A 19,741-nucleotide genomic window follows, 5' to 3' on the forward strand; every position below is an offset into this window, starting at 1 on the left:
ATTACAGCATATTTCCACAGATTTTGATGAGGATGGGGGCTAGATATGTTATGTAATGAAAGATACTATGTCAGCATCATTAACTCCCAATCATTATGTATCAATTAGATTGGAAAAGGAGAGTTTTAGCAAGTTTGGACATTACGGCTTTGAAAACAATATGTAGAAACTTTCTCCAAAGAATTACTGCTTAAGGATCCAGCTTGGTGGAAGAGTCGAGTAAAATGAATTTCAAATTTTGGCAGAGATCCCTTTTGCAAGAAACCAAAAGTAACAGCTACTATTTCCTTTTGGACAATATCAACACAAAGTTTGTAATAAGTTATTCCATCCCGAAGGGCATCCAGCTGTAGAAACTCTGCCAAATCAGATTGGAGCCTGGTGTAGCCATCTGGTTTCACCAGTCCTCAGTCAAATCGTCCAACCCATGCTAGCATGGAAAGTGGACGTTAAACGATGATGAATGAATGAATGAATGAAGCAAAGAAACACACTACCTTCATATATATATATATATATATATATATAAATATTTGTCTAAATGTACTCTTATTATATATACATAGAGAAAAACAATTTGTTTTAAATCTCTGAGCAAGAGATATACAGTAACAGTACCGAATAGTAAAGCTTATATGCCAACAGAATGTGTGGCAGTCCTATAAAGGACGATGTTACTGTTGTTTTAGCCCCAGGAAAATATCTTTTCCAGCTGACTATCGACACACAATTTGTGTCCGTATAACATTTGCACCCAAAGATTTAAATCAAATTCTTTTTTTTCTATACGAGATCAGCAACTGTGTGTTACTTAAAGAATATATAGTATTTGTGAGTGGAGAGAGCTTTTGTCGCTAGCTTGTGGTTTTCTCACACTAAGGACAGGTAACCACCCAGAAAGCTAGGTCTATATCATGTAAGGCTAGAGATAAGAGCGATGACCTCACTTGCAAATTCAAGGGACACAAATTGTGTCGATAGCCAGCTGGAAAAGATGTTTTCCTAGGGCAAAAATAACAGTAACATTGTCCTTTATAGGACTGCCACATTCTGTTGGCATATAAACTTTACTATATATGTATGCATGTGTATATATATATATATATATATATATATATATATATATATACCGGAGTAAGCACATGAAATGTGCAACAAGGTGGAAAAAAGAGTACTCAAATACCAGAGGTAGAGTAATATGCTTTATTTAAAAGCAGCAGAAATATAACAAAAGACTGTTACTCGGAGTTTCATGTTCCCGTTCATCGGACAGTTTTGTTAGAAATGGGAAAGGAATAACAATGCAATCAAAAGTGATATAAAATTTAAAACACAAGGATCCGTTTGATTGGTTGTTTCAAATAATGGTCATGGATGCGTAATGAACAAAACAAATGAATTTAATATAGATTCATCCTATTTTTAAAAAATATCGAAGAAAACCTTAAATAGAAAAATGGGCTCAAAATACATATTGTAAATAATTAATTATATTCGAATTAACACATTAAAATCAAATCAAATAAAATCAAATCAAATAAAATAAAATATAAGCTGCATTCAAAATAAAATAAAATTACAATAGCATATACGCATACTAGGCTATCCACAACATATATATATGTATATATATACATCAAAATACACAGATGCATACGCACAGACAATCTACTTATATAGGTATATATTTGCAAGGCACAAATATATACATGAATACAAATTTATACACATATACATACACACGTATTATAGTTTGCGCACGAAAAAACTTATGCGATGGTAACAAAAATTGTATCTTAAGCTGTGGAGTGGGGGGGGGGTAAAGAGTAACGTATCTATAGTAACGTTATTAATATAGAAAAGGGGGAAAGTGTGGTTGTCATGAGGAAGGAAAGGAAGAAAGAAAGAGAAAAAGAAAGAAAGACAGAAAAGGAAGAAAGGTGGGAATGGGAAGAAAGAAGTAGAGAGAGAAAATGAGCAAGAACGTATGTATATAGTAAACCTGCATAAAATTTAGACTGCGTATATATGTGTATACAAAAATGTATATAGCCTCACGTATATAGATACATATGTGGATATGTACGCAAATACTCGCGAACATAACCGTATACATGCGTATGCACACATTCAAGTATGTGTGAGTGTGAACCTAAGCGCACATTCCCATATATAACATAGATGCACACACGCGAATAGATGCATGTATGTGTAAATAAATATAAGCATATACTCTTACCCATGTATACACAAAAACATACACGCACGAAACTGCATATGCACAAGTGCAAACCCAGGCCCTATATGTGAGCGCAGACGCACGCATATGAATACGTAAGTGTTGTTACAATACAGACATCTACATAAAAAACCCTTTTAGATCTCAGCGTATATATGCAGACAACTTTTTAAGAAACTGCTGGATGTATAAAAGTTAAAATCGGGCGAAAATACATGCATAATAGAATTCAATATGTCGAATCGTCCATAAAAATGGTAAAATTTGCATACAAAGTGTTTTAAAATAAATAGAAGAGAATGAAGTAAAAAGTAAAAACAAGAGAGAAGAAAAAACTATGTATATAACAGTTGAAGGTTTTCTTAAAATGACGTAGGGGTCTATACAAAATTCTTACAACGCTAAATAAATCATTTATAATGCGGTACCAATCCAATAGTAAGGAGTCAAACATTATCAAAAAAATATATATATAGGCGAAGGAGTGGCTGTGTGGTAAGTAGCTTGCTTACCAACCACATGGTCCCGGGTTCAGTCCCACTGCGTGGCACCTTGGGCAAGTGTCTTCTACTATAGCCTCGGGCCGACCAAAGCCTTGTGAGTGGATTTGGTAGACGGAAACTGAAAGAAGCCCGTCGTATATATGTATATATATATGTATGTGTGTGTATATGTTTGTATGTCTGTGTTTGTCCCCCCAACATCGCTTGACAACCGATGCTGGTGTGTTTATGTCCCCGTAACTTAGCGGTTCGGCAAAAGGAGGCTGATAGAATAAGTACTAGGCTTCCAAAGAATAAGTCCTGGGGTAGATTTTCTCGACTAAAGGCGGTGCTCCAGCATGGCCGCAGTCAAATGACTGAAACAAGTAAATTAATAAAAGAATACTATCCATACGGTATATTACTTGCCAACATTTTAAATTTGGAGGCATGTCTACATGCATTTAAAAGTTCGCGTCTTTGGTTTAGCGCCTTCTTATCTTCGAATAAAATATTCAGTTTTTCCAATAAACAAAGATCGCATTTCAATGGTCTTTTATGGGCACTGTGTCTGTAAGGCGATGCTCTACCTAAAATCCTCTATGTCACGTTGAAAGGCTGGGCTCCATTTTCCTTTAATTGCCAGACGTATTTTGCCAGGCTATCTAAAAGAATTTTTGTGCGAATACAGCCTGGTTTTGAAAGAATTTTCTGTAGCCCCTGTATAAGTTCTATAATCGTGCGAGCCTTCTATCTGGACTTTGGCCCTATATACGATACCAAAGGTAGTGTGTTGCTTACGGGATGGAACAACTAAATTATATATATATACCCAAGTGATATGTTGTTATATTGTTTGTTCTAGACAACATATATACACTACCTTATATAAGGGCCTTTCCCTTGGAATGAAAGGCAGATTGTATGATACCTGTGTGCAGTGAAACATGGGCTGTAACCACTGAGGATACACATAGGCTGGAATGAAATGAAGCTTGTATGATTTGCTAGATGTGCAATGTCAGTGTGCATGTATGGCAGAGTGTAAGCACCTTGAGAGAAAATTCAGATGTGGTGTGCAAGAGAGACAATTGTGCTGGTATGGTCATGTGATGCATATGCATGAGGATAGCTGTATAAAGAAATGCTGATCTTTAACTGTGGAGGGAACTTAAGGAAGACGTATATCCGAGAAGACATGGGACAAGGCGCTGAAGCATGATATTCAAACGTTGAGCTTCACAGAGGTGATGACAAATGACTGAAACCTTTGGTGATATGCTGCCCTTGAGAACACTCATCAAGCCAGCGTTACATAACTGGCACCCATGACAGTGATACATAAAAGCAGCTGTACCAGTGGAACATAAAAAGCACCCATTACACTCTTGAAGTGGTTAGCATTAAGAAGGGCATCCAGCCATAGGATGCATGCCAAATCAGACTGGAACCTGGTGCAGCTCTCTGGTTTACCAGTTCCATCTAACCCATGCCAGCATGGAAAGCAGACACTTGATGATGATGGTGTTATATAGATACATACAGCTGATATATTGTCATATTTACTCTAAATATCATATTTACACTACCCTACAACTGATGTGTCCATATAGCATTTGCACTCACAGAACTAGGTTTCTGGGTGGTCCTCAGTGTGAGAAAACCACAAGCTAGTGACAAAAGCTTTCTCCATTCGCAAACACTATATATTCTCTAAGCGACAGTCACTGATCTCGTATAGAGAAAAACAAATTGTGTGTTGATAATTACTGGAAAAGATGTTTCTCTGGGGCTAAAATAACAGTAACAGTGTCCTTTATAGCACTGCCACATTCTGTTGGCATATAAACGTTACTACTTGGTACTATTACTGTATATCTCTCACTCAGAGATTTAAAACAAATTGTTTTGCTCTTTACGATATCAGCAACTGTGTGTCACTTAAAGAATATGTAGTATTTGCGAGTGGAGAGAGCTTTCATCACTAGCTTGTGGTCTTCTCACAGTGAGGATGAGTAACCACTCAGAAACCTAGGTCTGTGAGTATCACTTAAGGCTAGAGATGGGAGCAATGACATCCCTTACAAATGCTGTATGGACATAAATTGTGTGTCGATAACCAGCTGGAAAAGATGTTTTCCTGGGGCTAAAACAACAGTAATATCATCTTTTATAGGACTGCCACATTCTGTTGGCATATAAACTTTACTATTCAGTACTGTTACTGTATATTTCTCGTTCAGACATTGAAAACAAATCGTTTTTCTCTCTATATATATATTTTCTAATCACTGTTACAAAATATGTGATACCTGATGTTTTTATTTTGTTTATGTTGACCGTAGTTTAAAAACCTGCATTTGTGACACTTTATCATCTATGATTTCTTGAACAAATAGGTGAGTGGCAAACAGGTAGAAAAGCATAGGTTTCCTTACAACCTCCCAAGTGTTGATTCTATGAGAAAATGCACCCAGGATACTGTGAAATTATTGGTAGTGGGAAGGACATCTGCCCATAGAAACTAAATCAAAATTACATGTACAAGTGTCAGTCTATGATAGCAGTGACTCTTAATAAGAACTGACTTGGACCATGATCCTTCCAACCCATGCCAGGTTGGAAAGCAGATGTAAGACGCTGACAATGATGAGTATTCTGAAATAATGACTTTATTGTATTATCACAGTAGTAAGTTATGTCATCATAGTTGTGGTTATATAGTTTGGGAGGTTGTTATCATACTGTTACTTCTTTCTAGTGTCAATACATTTAAGGTTATATATTTCTTCATGGAATTTATGGTATTATGTTTATTGGACTGTATGAATATACAGGAGTCATTAAGTGATGTCTTTAAGAGAATATATTACCACATATCACAGGAATATAACTTCTCTTCCATATGAATGTGTTTGTGTATATTTAAGTTACTATTAATATTGAATGATTTACCACAGACATCACAGTGATATGGTTTTTCACCTGTATGAATTCGAACATGTTTATTTAAGACATCACTAACGGAGAATGATTTACCGCAGATATCACAGTGATATGGTTTCTCCCCAGTATGAATACGTCTGTGTTTAGTTAAATCTCCCTTTCCAGAGAATGATTTAGCACAGATATCACATTGATATGGCTTTTCTCCAGTATGGGTACGTTTGTGTTTAGTTACATCACTATTTTGAGAGAATGATTTACCACAGATATCACAATGATATGGTTTTTCTCCTGTATGAGTACGTTTGTGAATAATTAAGTGACTTGTTTGAGAGAATGATTTATTACAGATATCACAGCCATATGGTTTCTCTCCTGTATGAGTATGTTTGTGAATAACTAAGTGAATTCTTTGAAAGAATGATATACCACAGATATCACATTGAAATGGTTTCTCACCTGTATGAATATGTTTGTGAGTGGTTAAAGTACCTCCTTCAGAGAATGATTTACCACAGATATCACAGTGATATGGCCTCTCTCCTGTATGAGTATGTTTGTGTCTAGTTAAGCTGCTTCCTCTGGAGAATGATTTACTACATATATCACACTGATATGTATTTTCTCCTGTATGCATTTGTTTGTGAATAGTGAAGTGACTTCTTACAGAGAATGATTTACCACAGGCATCACAGTGATATGGCTTCTCTCCTGTATGAATGCTTTTGTGAATATTTAAGGCATTTCCATTAGAGAATGATTTACTACAAATATCACAGTGATATGGCTTCTCTCCTGTATGAATTCGTTTGTGTCTAGTTAAGCTGCTTCCTCCAGAGAATGATTTATTGCAGATATCACAGTGATATGGCTTCTCTCCTGTATGTGTACGTTTGTGGGTAATTAAGTGATCATTTACAGAAAATGATTTACCACAGATATTACACTGATATGGCCTCTCTCCTGTATGAATATATCTATGCCTAATCAAGTGACCTTTTTGAAAGAATGATTTACCACAGATATCACAGTGATATTCTTTCACTCCTGTATGAATATATTTGTGTTTAGTTAAATTACTTCCTTCTGAGAATGACTTACCACAGATTTCACAGTGATATGCCTTCTGACCAGTATGAATGCGTTTGTGGGCAATCAAGCTGCTTCCTCCAGAAAATGATTTACCACAGATACCACAATGATATGGCTTCTCTCCTGTATGAATTCGCTTGTGAGTAATTAAGTGATCCTTTTGAGAGAATGATTTACCACAAATATCACAGTGATATGGCTTCTCTCCCGTATGAATGTGTTTATGTCTATTTAGGGTATTTCCTTGAGAGAATGATTTACCACAAACATTACAGTGATAGGGCTTTTCTCCTGTGTGAATGCGTTTGTGAGTAGTTAAATCACTACTACGAGAGAATGATTTAGCACAGATATCACAGTTATATGGTTTTTCTCCAGTATGAATACGTATGTGCTTAGTTAAATCACTACTTCCAGCAAATGATTTACCACAGATATCACAGTGATGTTTCTCTCCTGTATGAATATGTTTGTAACTTGTTAGATAACCTTTCTGAGAGAATGATTTTTTAGAGATATCACAGCTGTATGATGATTTTCCTTTTTCTTCCAGTATCTCATTAGGAAAATCAATCCTTTTAGACTGTGTTTTACCATAAACCTGAGCCTCACATAATTCCATCATTTTTTTTCTCTTACTGCAATATACAGATATTTTTCTTATTTTCCTTGTTACATTTTATTCCAAACAAATATTTCTTCTGCTATATTTGTATAAACTGTTTTATTTCTCTATATCTGAAGATGCTGCAAACTCTTTTGTAACTTGGGACAATTTTGATTAGATTTAAACTAATCTTGTACAGATTCTACACAGTAATTCCACTACATATTTATATAAAAAAAAAGGTTCTATTTTTTCTGTTTAGATATTGATGATGTATTTGATGTAAAGAGTTCTTTTAATCCAATGATACCTGATATTCTGAAATAAAAGAGAAAGAGTATAAGATATGCAAAATATTCAAAATTCAATAGTAGACATTTTACTCCATTTCTATATTGATAAACTATACATATAAACATTTATCTCAACAGTTGAATTATTTCTTAATTTGTTAATGCAGTTCAGTTTTGTACCAGGAAGAAGTACTACCAATGTTATTTTTTAAGTCAAACAACTACAAGAATAGTATTTAGCTCAGAGTAGACCATAGTACTTGTCACTTACTGACCTGGAAAAGCCTTTGACAGAGTCCCTCGCTCTGTAATGTAGTGGCCTCTGAGGAAGGTAGGGGTAGAAAAATAGTTTATGAAAATCATACAAGTCATGTACAGGGGTGCTGTCAGTAAAGTGAGAGTTAGCCATGAGTATACAGCGAATTTAGTATACAGGTAGGCTTCACCAGAGATTAGTTCTCAGTCCCCTCCTATTTGTCACTGTCTTCCATGCCACAGCAGAGGAATTTAAAACAGGTTGTCTCTGGGAACTAATATATGTTGATCTCATTCTCATAGCAGAATCTGTAACTGAAAAGAAATTCCAGATGTGGAAGCAAAACTTGGAATAACAAAGACCAAAGCTCTAGTAAGCAGGAAAACAGGCAGAATTCTACCCACTTCAGGTAAATGGCCTTGCTCAAGATGTAGGAAAGGTGTAGGTAGGAATTCCATACAGTGTATCCACTGCTAGCTATAGATATACAAGAGGTGCAATGGCATCACAGAAAGGTTAAGAGAGAAAGTAGTGTTTGTATGTGGAAGAGGCATAGGTGCCTTAAAGAGTAAGGATATACAGGAAATTGATATTCTCAAATGCTCTGGAAGCTTCTTAGAGGTAGTAGATAGTTTCTATTATCTTAGGTGGCCTAATTAGCAATGGAGGGAGGATGTTCTGAAAGTACAGTAGCTAGAATAAGAATAAGATGGAGAAAATTCAGAGAGCAATTACCTCCGTTGGCAACAAAAGGTCTCTCTCTTCAAATAAAAGGCAGATTGTATGATGCTTGTGTACAAAAAGCAATGCTGAATATAGTGAAACATGGGCTCTAAATGCAGAGGACATGTGAAGACTTGAGAGGAATGAAGCTGTTCATTCCCTTAGATGTGCACGTATAACAAAGTGCTAATGTATTGAGAGAAAAGTTAAGTATAAGAGGAGTCAGGTGTAGTATACACAAGAGATGTGCTCGTAAGGTAATAATGATGCACATGGATGAAGGCAATTGCATGAAGAGGTGCTGACTGTTTAAAGTGGTTGGAACTTGTGGAAAAGAGAGACCCAGGAAGACATGGGTTGAAGTATTGAAGGCTGATTTCAAGATGCTGAACCTTATAGAGGAGATGACAGAGGATGAAGATAATAGGTGATTTGCTGTGCTCATGAAGATACATCAATCACAGCAAAAATGATTTCCTAAAATGACTTATAAATAAGGAGCTTTGCTTCATCTCCTCCCTCACTCTGATCCATTAAACATTCCTCACAATTCTCGTCTCCTTACAATTATCACTACACCATCTATGGTACTACTCTGCTGCTGTAATCACTTGAGAGCAGAATTGGCACATATTACATTTCCCCCTTTCTGCTTACCTTCATCCCTCCTCCCCTCCCCACTGGAACCACTTCCATTGCTTATCATCATCCCTATCACACTATTTCTGCCAATCAACTCCTTTTGTGCTACTGATCTCTTTCTTCTGCTATATTCCATTCTTAATACATCTCTTATTTGCTATTATTCTCAATGTTCCCTCATTTCTATCATCAGACACCAATTACTATAGCACCCTCTATACCTCTGTATCTCCCTCTCCACAACCTTGCACCGTCAAACATATAGAGAGTGGACATTAAATGATGATGATGACTATATGACTTTGTGTAAAATCTACAAATTTGCAAACTATAGCTACACCTTCACATTATATAATATTGTTACATAATAGCATTGTAAACAATAATAATCTCTCTGCAGAAACATCCTTTGTTGTTGTTGTTTAGCCCAAGAGCTAGGTTACCTACAGCAGAGAAGACCTATTCTTCTTTTTCTTTTCAGGTATCATGTATCTATTACAACCTTGTGTGCTGTTTCTCAAAATTTCTGTTGCTAGATTAATAACTTCAGTGAGTTTGGATTGAGGGAGGTCATATTTTTATATCCTTGAGCTTGTTCTCAATGTTGATGAGGGTTGTATTATATGATAGAATTCCTTTGAGTACCTGTGTTTCCATGACAATAGGGGTTTATCTTTGGCTAGGTATTTCTCCTGAAGTTGCCATACCAGGAACATAGGGCACAAAGTCGAACTGCATCTCATCTAAATAGACTCTCTCCTTAATTAGTTGAGCTATGACACTCTCCATGACCTTCATTACCTGATCCAGCAGTTTGATACCCTGTAGTTATTTCTATCTAAAGCATCACCTTTACCCTTGTAGCAGTTGACTATGGTGTTGCTATGCCAGTCATTGAGTATGACTCCTTCGTGAACTAGCTGGTTTGCAATACAGGTGACTAGGCCATAACCCACACTACCAGATATTTTAAGTATCTCAGCATACTCTCTTCAAATAACACTTTCAAAAGTTATGAAGCTGGTCTTCATCACCATGCTTTGTTGATCTTTCTCTTTCTCTCTCTGGATGTTAAATGATGATAATGATACACACACACATATATATATACATACCAGGTTTTGCAAAAGTCCTGTCATACTCATTAGAACACTCTCAATAAAGGACACAACGATAGTTTTGATGCAGTTAGACATGTTTTTATTGTTTTAACATATAAATATGTTTAAATATCAATATTAATCAATGTGGCTGCTTATTGATGACCAGATCAAACATGAAAGTTTTTCATCAGAAAGAATGAGAATTTGATTTTCATGACAAAAGTTGTTAAGAAGGTGACGACAGCACTCCCAACATTGTTCTTGCATACTTTTGGTAAGCAGAGGCTTTTCTATGCACCTCAAGCTCTTGTAGCCCTCCTCCATCACAGCCCTGGACACCATGTTCTTTGCAAGCGCAGTTATTTTGAGCTTCAGATCATTTAAGTCCTCCCACTGAATTACACTCCCTTCTACATACCTGACAGATATGATTAGTATGGTGTAGCACCACCACCATCAGCGGCCTGGTTGTCAATCATCTATCTCACTTTATGACTATGAAGATGACTCTTGAGTCCAGCTTTACTGAGGCAGGGTCTTGCACAGACACTGTAGGTCAGCATCATAGGAAGACTCTTACCATCTGGAAGTGCAACAGCAATGCCCTTCCTGAAATCCCTCCTTACTTTCTCATGCGCAACTCGAGATTTCTCAGAAGTAGCTGTCCCCTCGTTCACAATCCTTCTCCATCACCTACAGTCAATAGCTATGACCTCCCATGTGTCAGGAGAGATGCAAGCATTTCTTAAGAAAGCCTTCAGCAAGTCCTTATACCTCTTTTTTAGTTTATGTGGAGGTCGTTCTCCTTTAGCTAACTCTCCATAAAAGAGTTGTTTTGGCATCCTTGAATCCTTCATCCTGACCAGATGACCACTCCATCTGAGCCTTTGCTTTAACACAAGAGCTTTCCAATATTTCAATCACTGATGCAGTCCTCCCACTTAATGCCATAGATCCGTCTGAGACACATCTGATGGAAACGTTCCAGTTGTTTAAGGTGGTATCGATACGTGACCCACTTCTCGCAGGCATAAAGAAGAGAAGAGAGTACACACACCTTGTACACCTTTATCTCTGTCTTCCTGCATATGTCTTGCTGACTCCAGAGACGCCTTTCTAGCCTTCCGAAAGCATCACTTGCTTTCCTAATTCTGTATGGAATTTCATTATCCAAATTGCCATATCTATTAACGGTGCTTCCCAGGTAGACAAACTGATTGACTACACCAAGTCATTTACCATACACATAGATATTTGGTTCAATATACTGCTTACCAGGGGCAGGTTGGTACATGAGAACAGTTTTCTTGAGACTGACTGTCAATCCTAAGGCAGTGGAAGCATCAGAGAATGCATTCAAAATGTGTTGCATATCAATCTCTGTGTGCGCTACTAGATCACAATCATCTGCATACAAAAGGTCTCTTATGATAGAGGTAAATACCTTTGTTTTTGCAGCAAAGTGCCTGATATTAAATATGCTGCCAGAGGTTTGATAATGGATGTAAACACCATATCTGCAGTTTCTGAATGCAATACAGAAAACCATCACAAAATATATGGCAAATAGGGTTGGTGCCAGAATATCCCCATTTCACTCCATTTTGTATTGAGATAGGCTCCGACATTTTACATCTAACATTAACTCCACCCTTCATGAAAAGACCTAACCAAAGCAAGGAACTTTTCAGGACAACCAAGTTTCTGGAGGACTTTCCACAGTGCACTTCTATTAACGGTATTGTATATATATATATATATATACACATACATATATATACATACACACATATATACATACATATATATACATACATATACACTGTTCTAAATAAACTGAAAGACAGCCCGTCCTTAACATGGCTGTTTAGTTTACTAGAAATAGCAGTTATTAAACGTATAAAACAGCCGCTATTCTGATCACCTAATACGCCGCAATGGGGGAAAAAATCCTCTGCAGTATATTAGGCGAGATTAATTGATAGCATCTGAAAACAAAACGAGGAAAAAAAAACTCCGCGGTGTGGGGGAGGGAATTTCTGAGGTGCAAGTTGACTGGGAATCTGGGGCCCACCAAAATTGTTCCCAATTAGGGTCCCGCACATCCTAAGGCCAGCCCTGTCGCCAAGGGAAACTAATATTACTCTCTAAAAATTTTGAGACATCCCAAAATACTTTTAGCATTATCGCAGGTATGACGGCAGGGGAGCACTTGAATCGCCGAGCATCGTTTGATTCTTCAATGTACCGGGACAGGAACGACATCAAAAATATTTTTGTTAACAGTCGAGAACCCATACAGGCGACAAACTAAATAATGTAACTTTCAAACTGATTACGGTTATTTCAATGCCTTGTTTTGTTCAGCTACGGATGCAGTCAATTCCACCTCCTTCGCATATTGTAATAATGGGTGTAAATAAAAATTCTATTATTTACTTGTAATAATACAGATTTAAAACAAGTCAACTTACCGTTATCAGATGTAAACAGTGAATTAGTATGTTGTTCTTTTTTTACCAAATTACCAAAGAAATTATCTCGTTGCTAAATTTGAGATTCATAGATTTTAGTAAATCTAATCTACATTAATGTTAAGCAGGCAACATTAGCCAAAGTTTCGTATCTTCTCAAACTGGCTTTATATTTTTAGCTGTAATTTTATAATTTATTATAATCAGCTTGCTTTTATGTCTTTTAGCTGCAGTGAATTATAATCGTTTATTTTTCTACTCGCAGTAATATTTTCAATGCAACGTGTTAAAAAAATTATTCACAAAACAAACACGTACACGTGCAAACGTCGACTCCAGCTCGATAGCATGTCTCTTTTGACTGCGAGATGACATTACGCGCACTAACTCTGAGACAATGCCTAGTCCTGTCTTCTGCATAAGTTCGCAGCCATACGTCCCTACAAGGTATAGAACTGGCTCTCAACCTATTTTTGTCCATGCCCTCACCCACTTTAATTCCTATTTTTACTGGGCTTCTATACCCATTCGATCTTTTCTTGTTTGGCTGCCAATTTTCAATCTCTTCTGTTCGAATTGATTTCATATTCAGTGTAATATACTTTTATATGCTAATCAATGCCATGAAATTTATTTTTGCCATAAATAAATAGTTATTAGCAATTAAAGTTCGAAAATTTGGGGTAATTTTAGCCAGTCATGCCTGTTTCCATAGTAACAAGCCAAACATGCGAACTATTTTGTCTATGAGAAAGTACATGTTGACTAAATATGTTCCAGTCATTGAGATGGTTGTCTTGTATGCTAAAAATTGCAACCAAATAGGCCTTAAATCACACACCAGAAGAGGATGCAGTTTCGTACTCACAAGAAAAGGGTGTTATACTCAAAAGAAAATTATGCAAAATGAAGAAGCATTTTATGAGTACAAGAAAACGTGGTGAGAATATGTATTGACGATGCATGCACCAAGGATGCATGGAGTCTGTGTCAGTGAGGAAAGACACATGGCGCCCTTCCTCTTGGGACTCTAGTGTTTTTTTCCTTTACTCATGGGTTAAGGAATTAACTTCAGTCCAGTTTTGTGTTGAAGAAGGTACTACTAAAGCAGCACGGTCCCGAACGCGCAGTCGCGCGTCCGCGTCCGCGCTAGCTAGTCTTGAGTGGTCGATCCTAACCCTAACCCTGTCCCTAACCCTATCCCGCGTGTGCAAATGAATATGTGTTTAGGGTTAGGATCGACCACTCACGACTAGCTAGCGCTGACGCGCGACTGCGCGTTCGGGACCGTGCTGCTTTAGTAGTACCTTGAAGAACTGGGGATGAGCCATTGCACAGCTGTTGATTATAACAGCTATGTTAGGGAAGTATATGTGGAGGACCTGCTCCATCATCCAGTTAAGGTGGTCCTGGGAAGATTGTTGAGATGTTTGTTTGTTTTTTTTTAATATTTAATTTGTAATGTGCTATAAGTTTATTATTTTGAGAAATATTTAATTTGTATTGTGTTGTTTATCGCATTAAATTCACATTGAATGCTTAAAACTATAAAATACGTGTTGTTTACTCGTTTTTTGTTTGTCATTGAGGTGATTGTGAAGTGTGCTAAAAATAACAGCTACATAATCGTATGAAGTCCCACGTATAGAATACAAATTCATAAAAATTTTCTGAAAATTCCGAAAAATAAAAAAAGCTATGAGGGTTATATGTCGTGCGTAATTCATTTGTTTATGGTTTCATATAAAAAAAAAACAAGTGCCATTTTCAGGACGTTGACAAAATATGCAGTCACATACAAAATGATAACTTCTAAATCCTGTTTCCTGACTGGGTGAAAATGATTAAACTTTAAACCTCTATAAGGTTTTTTTTCTTTTAAATTTTTCTGGAAAGAGTGAAATAACTCCATCAATTCAACTTGGAAAACTGTATTAATGTACCAAATTTTAAAATTTTCAACAAACTTTGATTTTTGAAACTGTGGTCGCCAAACAGAAAAGATCCTACTGTATTTTTATAATTAAATAATAGGAACTATATTAAAAAATCAAAATAGTTTGTGTATAGTAGAAGTATAAACGATTTATTGCAGATAAATTTTAACAACAGAATCTTAATATGGACTTCCAGGGCTCATATGGAGCCCTGTTGAGAACCATTGGTATATAAAAAAAAAAGTGACAAGTTGACTTGTCCAACGCAGGTAGTGGCCTGTGAATGTTAGCTGCCTTTGTTTGATTGTCTGGCTGACGGGCAGTAAAGATGCATGTTGTGACTTGTTTGATATATGGTTGGCATAATAGATGTTAAAGGCCTTACGCAGAGGTCAAGCATGTCTATCATCTAATTGGGCGACCATAACAGACCAGCATTCAGAGTCATGGACAGAACAGATTCTACTGTAGCATGAAGCAGGCATAGTTTTAGATCATATGACAGCTGTGGTGCTTTTGAAGTTTTCCATTGCTTGTCAGATGCTGGCCATATTATTGCTTTATAAATTTTAACATCAGTACTGCAAGAGAAAATACGAGAACCCAGTTAGCAGAAATCGGTAACTGACTCAATGGGCCCTGATGAAAGTGTAAGATCTCCTACATCAGCATTTTTACCAAAGATTATGGAAGGTGACTCCATGTTTGTGAGGAGAATCCGAGTATTTGTGATTGTATGTGAGATGAGTACAATGTCATCTGTGAATTTGAGGTCAGTGAGGTACAATGCTGGATAACATGAACCTTGGCTGGGATAGAGAATTATGCATTGCTCTAATACCAAAGTGTACTGTAGTACATAGTCGAAGACTATAATGAAAAGGAAAGGAGCTAAGGTGTTCCCTTGGAGAACTCACGTTGACTGCAAATGTGTTGGTGTCTGTGTCAGAAGTGCATAAGAAAAGTTTGCAGTCTGCATAGACAGAGCAGATAGCACTTACAACTTCACTTGGTATGCCTTCAACAGAAAGAAATTGAAACATTTGCTCATGGTGGAAAGAATCAAAAGCTTTTGTGTGTGTGTGTATATGTACACATAAATGACAGAGAAATATTTGATGAACTATTATTTAACAATAGGAAAAATCTTATATCTACGACAAATTGTTTTGTTACTCAAAAATATACAAATAATTTACATTATCAATGATACATTAAGGAGCTTTTTTATGAGCATTACCGGATTACACAAATCCATATATTGTGACTTAAATTTCTGTGTGTGTGTGTGTGTGTTTATGTACATATGTATATTGGGTTTGCCAAAATGTCTGTTCAGCTTTCATCGACACTAAACTTCAAGCACACTAACAAGTAACTAACTGCAGACTGTCTCTTGCGCATGTGCACTCATTAGATACTTGACGCTTTAATGTAGTTCAACATGAACTTGCAACGAGATGCATTTTGTGTACTTGGGATTACTCTGAAATAGGAGAACCAAAACTAATATTACCAATACCTCATGCTTTTTTATTTAAAAAAGGCAAGAAAGCACTGTGTATGGAGAAGATGCTTTTACGGAACATATAAGCCAGAAGAGGTTTTCAAGATTTTGCTCAGATAACCTCGCTCTGGTCATCAACAGAGATTGACAGCAACACCAACCCATTACATAACCCCAAATATCCAAATCAGTTGTTGAAAACCATTCGCATCAACTTGATTATGTCAGCAGACTTGATGTTTGGGACCCACATCAATTAGATGAGGCTAGCCTCATGCAATGGATTTTCATCCGCAATATTCGATGACTGGCACCCGTGACAATGTCGTCTCCTTCATTGGACACGTAACTCAGCTTGCGAAGACTTATTGGGGCAAGTGAAAGCGAAATCAGGATAACACCTGTGCCCAGCGTCGCCTTTCTAGCACTTGTACCCGTGACATGTGTAAGGACTGGCTCTTGTGCGGGTGGCACATAAAATACACCATTCTGAGCGTGGCCGTTGCCAGTACTGCCTGACTGGCCTTCGTGCCGGTGGCACGTAAAAGCACCCACTACACTCTCTGAGTGGTTGGCGTTAGGAAGGGCATCCAGCTGTAGAAACTCTGCCAAATTAGATTGGAGCCTGGTGTTGCCATCCGGTTTCACCAGTCCTCAGTCAAATCGTCCAACTCATGCTAGCATGGAAAGCGGACGTTAAACGATGATGATGATGATGATTATCTATATTATTATATTATCGAATACTATGCATCGTTTTCCAAGTAAGTTTTATCTTAATAATTACGACGCGCACTCTTCTTCTATCTCTATCTCTCTCCCTCTCTTGTTCTTCATCCTTTGTTTTTCTCTCCCACCCTTTCCCTATTCTTCTCCTCCCCCCTTCACCATTCCCTCTCTCTCTCACTCTTCCTCCTTGACTCTCTCGTCGATGACACGTGACAAAAGGGGATCTATCTTTCTGTCTATTTCCTTCCTAAAGAAAAGACGTGCCTTTGCCTGTCTCCTCTCATGGCTTGTCTTCCTAGCGTTCATAATAATTTTTTTATCGTCTTGGCTCAACAGCTCTCACTGTTTGTTTTTACTGTCTTGTTCTCGCTGTCCTGTTCTTGTTAACACTTTTACCCGCCGCAAAAAATCCCAAATTTTATTTAATTTGCTTTGCGGGAAGGACTGTTTCAACGAAGTCGTGTATTGTCCTTACCTTCGAAATGCGGAGTAGATGAAACGGACAGCTAATGAAGGGGGAATATTCTTTATATTGCATGTCTCGTTTCTCTGTTTGTTTCTTTTTGTTGTTTGAAAAAAAAGTTTGTTTTCTATATTTTCGTTTCTCATTGTGTTTAACATTTTTTTGATGTCCTGTACCCATATATGCATGTATATATGCATATATTTATATATATTATTTATATTATATATATATATATATATATATATATATATATAAGATCCTGGGATCGAGATGTAGGAAGAAAGTTAGCTTCAAGCAATCCATAGTAAATACAAAAAACAACTTTCAGGGACAATAGTGGTTTATTCTTTTCTACTCTAGTCACAAGGCCCGAAATTTTGGGAGAGGGGAGCAGTCGATTAGATTGACTTCAGTATGCAACTGGTACTTAATTTATCGACCTCGAAAGGATGAAAGGCAAAGTCAACCTCGGCAGAATTTGAACTCAGAACATCAAGACAGACAAAATAACACTAAGCATTTCGCCCGGTGTGCGAATGTTTCTGCTAGCTAACTACCTTAATATAATATACTTAGTTGCATTTGGGTGGATTTCCAAAAACTAGAACCCTGATAGAAAATAATAAACAAAAAAGAGAAAAAGATCCAAAGCATTTAATCCATAATTGTTAAAAGAACTGTATTCTGCATTCCAGAACAATAAAAAGAAGGTATCTCATTTTAAGTTAAATTAGTCATTAGCCAAGTTTCGACAAGTCTAATAGAGAGAATGAAATGCAATGGCAGGTTGGCTTTGTTCTTGCATGTAGTGTGTAGTTCTTGCATGACCATAATTGCTCACTCTCAGCATTGATTGCTTCTGCTGATGTTTAGTTTTGAGGGCTCTTCTTTCCAGTGGTTTGTCAAGCATTTCAAAGAAGTCTTGTAGGATAGTAAGGCTTGCAATAGCTCTGCATAATCTTCAGCTCCATACACTTGGTCACTGAGCCAGTAGTCTGCCCAGTCATACAAGATGAACTGGCAGACCATCTGCAATTTCTCACATGTGGCATGATGGAAAATGCAACAAGGGCTAATATTGCTTGCGAATACCATCTGGCATTACTGATGTTTGGAATTTTCTGAAACTTGATGAAATGTATGTCTCGCTTTTCATGGAATAACCTGAAGGCATGGGTTAAGTGGAACAGAAACTTCATATCAGCTCTCTAACCAGCTTGATCTTCAATGACATGAGTTCCATTCTGGAAGGAGCCTTGGAGTTCTTCATAACTTGTCATGAGTTCTTTGACAAGAAAATATTCGATGTTGAATGAATTGCTTGCACCTGTTAGCTCCTCATTTATACCAATGTGCAGGATTCTGTCCAAGACATGGTGTTGGCAGCTCATGAATTGTAGCTTGTCATAGCCTTTGCTCAAGAAATTCTCTGCAGTCTAACCACTACCCTGCTCTTTCATCCTGTATTCACACTCATTGTATCAGCAATAATCTTTGAAATAAGTGACGTTCGTCCAAGTTGCTTTTCAAATCTTCTGTAATGGTCTCAGCCTTGCCATCACACAGCTTCAGAGCAGCCATCTTGATTTCATTTGCTTCATTCTTGATGACAACTGCTTGATATTCATTTCTGTCAATATGTTTACCATTGAAATGCAGGCTCCATTTCTGATTGCATAGTGTATCAATCAAGGGTTTCTTCATTTCACCAGCTTTCTTGAACAGTGCATTGTAAATGCCTTGCAGATTAGGAGCTGGGATATCAATGTCATCCTCTGACAATTGCTTGCAGATTTTCACAGCTTTGTTAGTAGAGACGTTTGTTCCAGTTACAAATCTTGTACCAATTGCAGATTTGTTGTGTCTTCTTGTGGAAGAATAAGTGCCATCACTATCACTATCATTTTGATCAACTCTGTCATCTTCACCATAATTGTACTCTTCAATCTCTTCTTCAGAATCACTGTAAGTATCCAGGGCTGTTGAGTTTGATAAAGAATGGGAGGCTTCAGCATGAGAATATCTTCTCTTGGAAGGATGGATAGTGTGCTTGCTTGCAGCTTTGCTTGTTGAATAACCCACTTTGCCCTTGCTTTGGAGTTGGATGGAGTACAGCATTTTATCATCTGCATTGAGCCATTCACTGCAGACTTTGGTGATACTGAACAGTTCTTCTAATGGCTCAAATTTTCCTTTCTTGGTGCATTTGTCATACAAATGAAGCACTTTTTTGAGCTTGGAAATG

General features: G+C 37.1%; 1 protein-coding gene across 2 annotated transcripts in view; it reads right to left on the reverse strand.

The window, feature by feature from the left end:
* Positions 1–1,189: 1,189 nt before the first annotated feature.
* Positions 1,190–19,741, reverse strand: part of LOC149134453 (uncharacterized) — a 30,929-nt gene continuing 12,377 nt past the window's right edge. Inside the window, exons 1-2 of one of the 2 annotated variants that reach the window (XM_089356677.1) lie at positions 12,858–13,010; positions 1,190–7,684 (exon numbers count right to left, since the gene is read on the reverse strand). In XM_089356677.1, the coding sequence (XP_089212803.1) occupies positions 5,591–7,384 (1,794 nt within the window). In that variant the 5' untranslated portion in view covers positions 7,385–7,684; positions 12,858–13,010 and the 3' untranslated portion in view covers positions 1,190–5,590. Of the gene's footprint in view, positions 7,685–12,857; positions 13,011–19,741 lie in introns of those variants that run through there. The other variant, XM_089356678.1, reaches the window with a different exon arrangement.

The sequence above is a fragment of the Octopus bimaculoides genome, chromosome 8 (genome assembly GCF_046866305.1).
Source record: "Octopus bimaculoides isolate indiv1 chromosome 8, ASM4686630v1, whole genome shotgun sequence".
Taxonomy (NCBI): domain Eukaryota; kingdom Metazoa; phylum Mollusca; class Cephalopoda; order Octopoda; family Octopodidae; genus Octopus; species Octopus bimaculoides.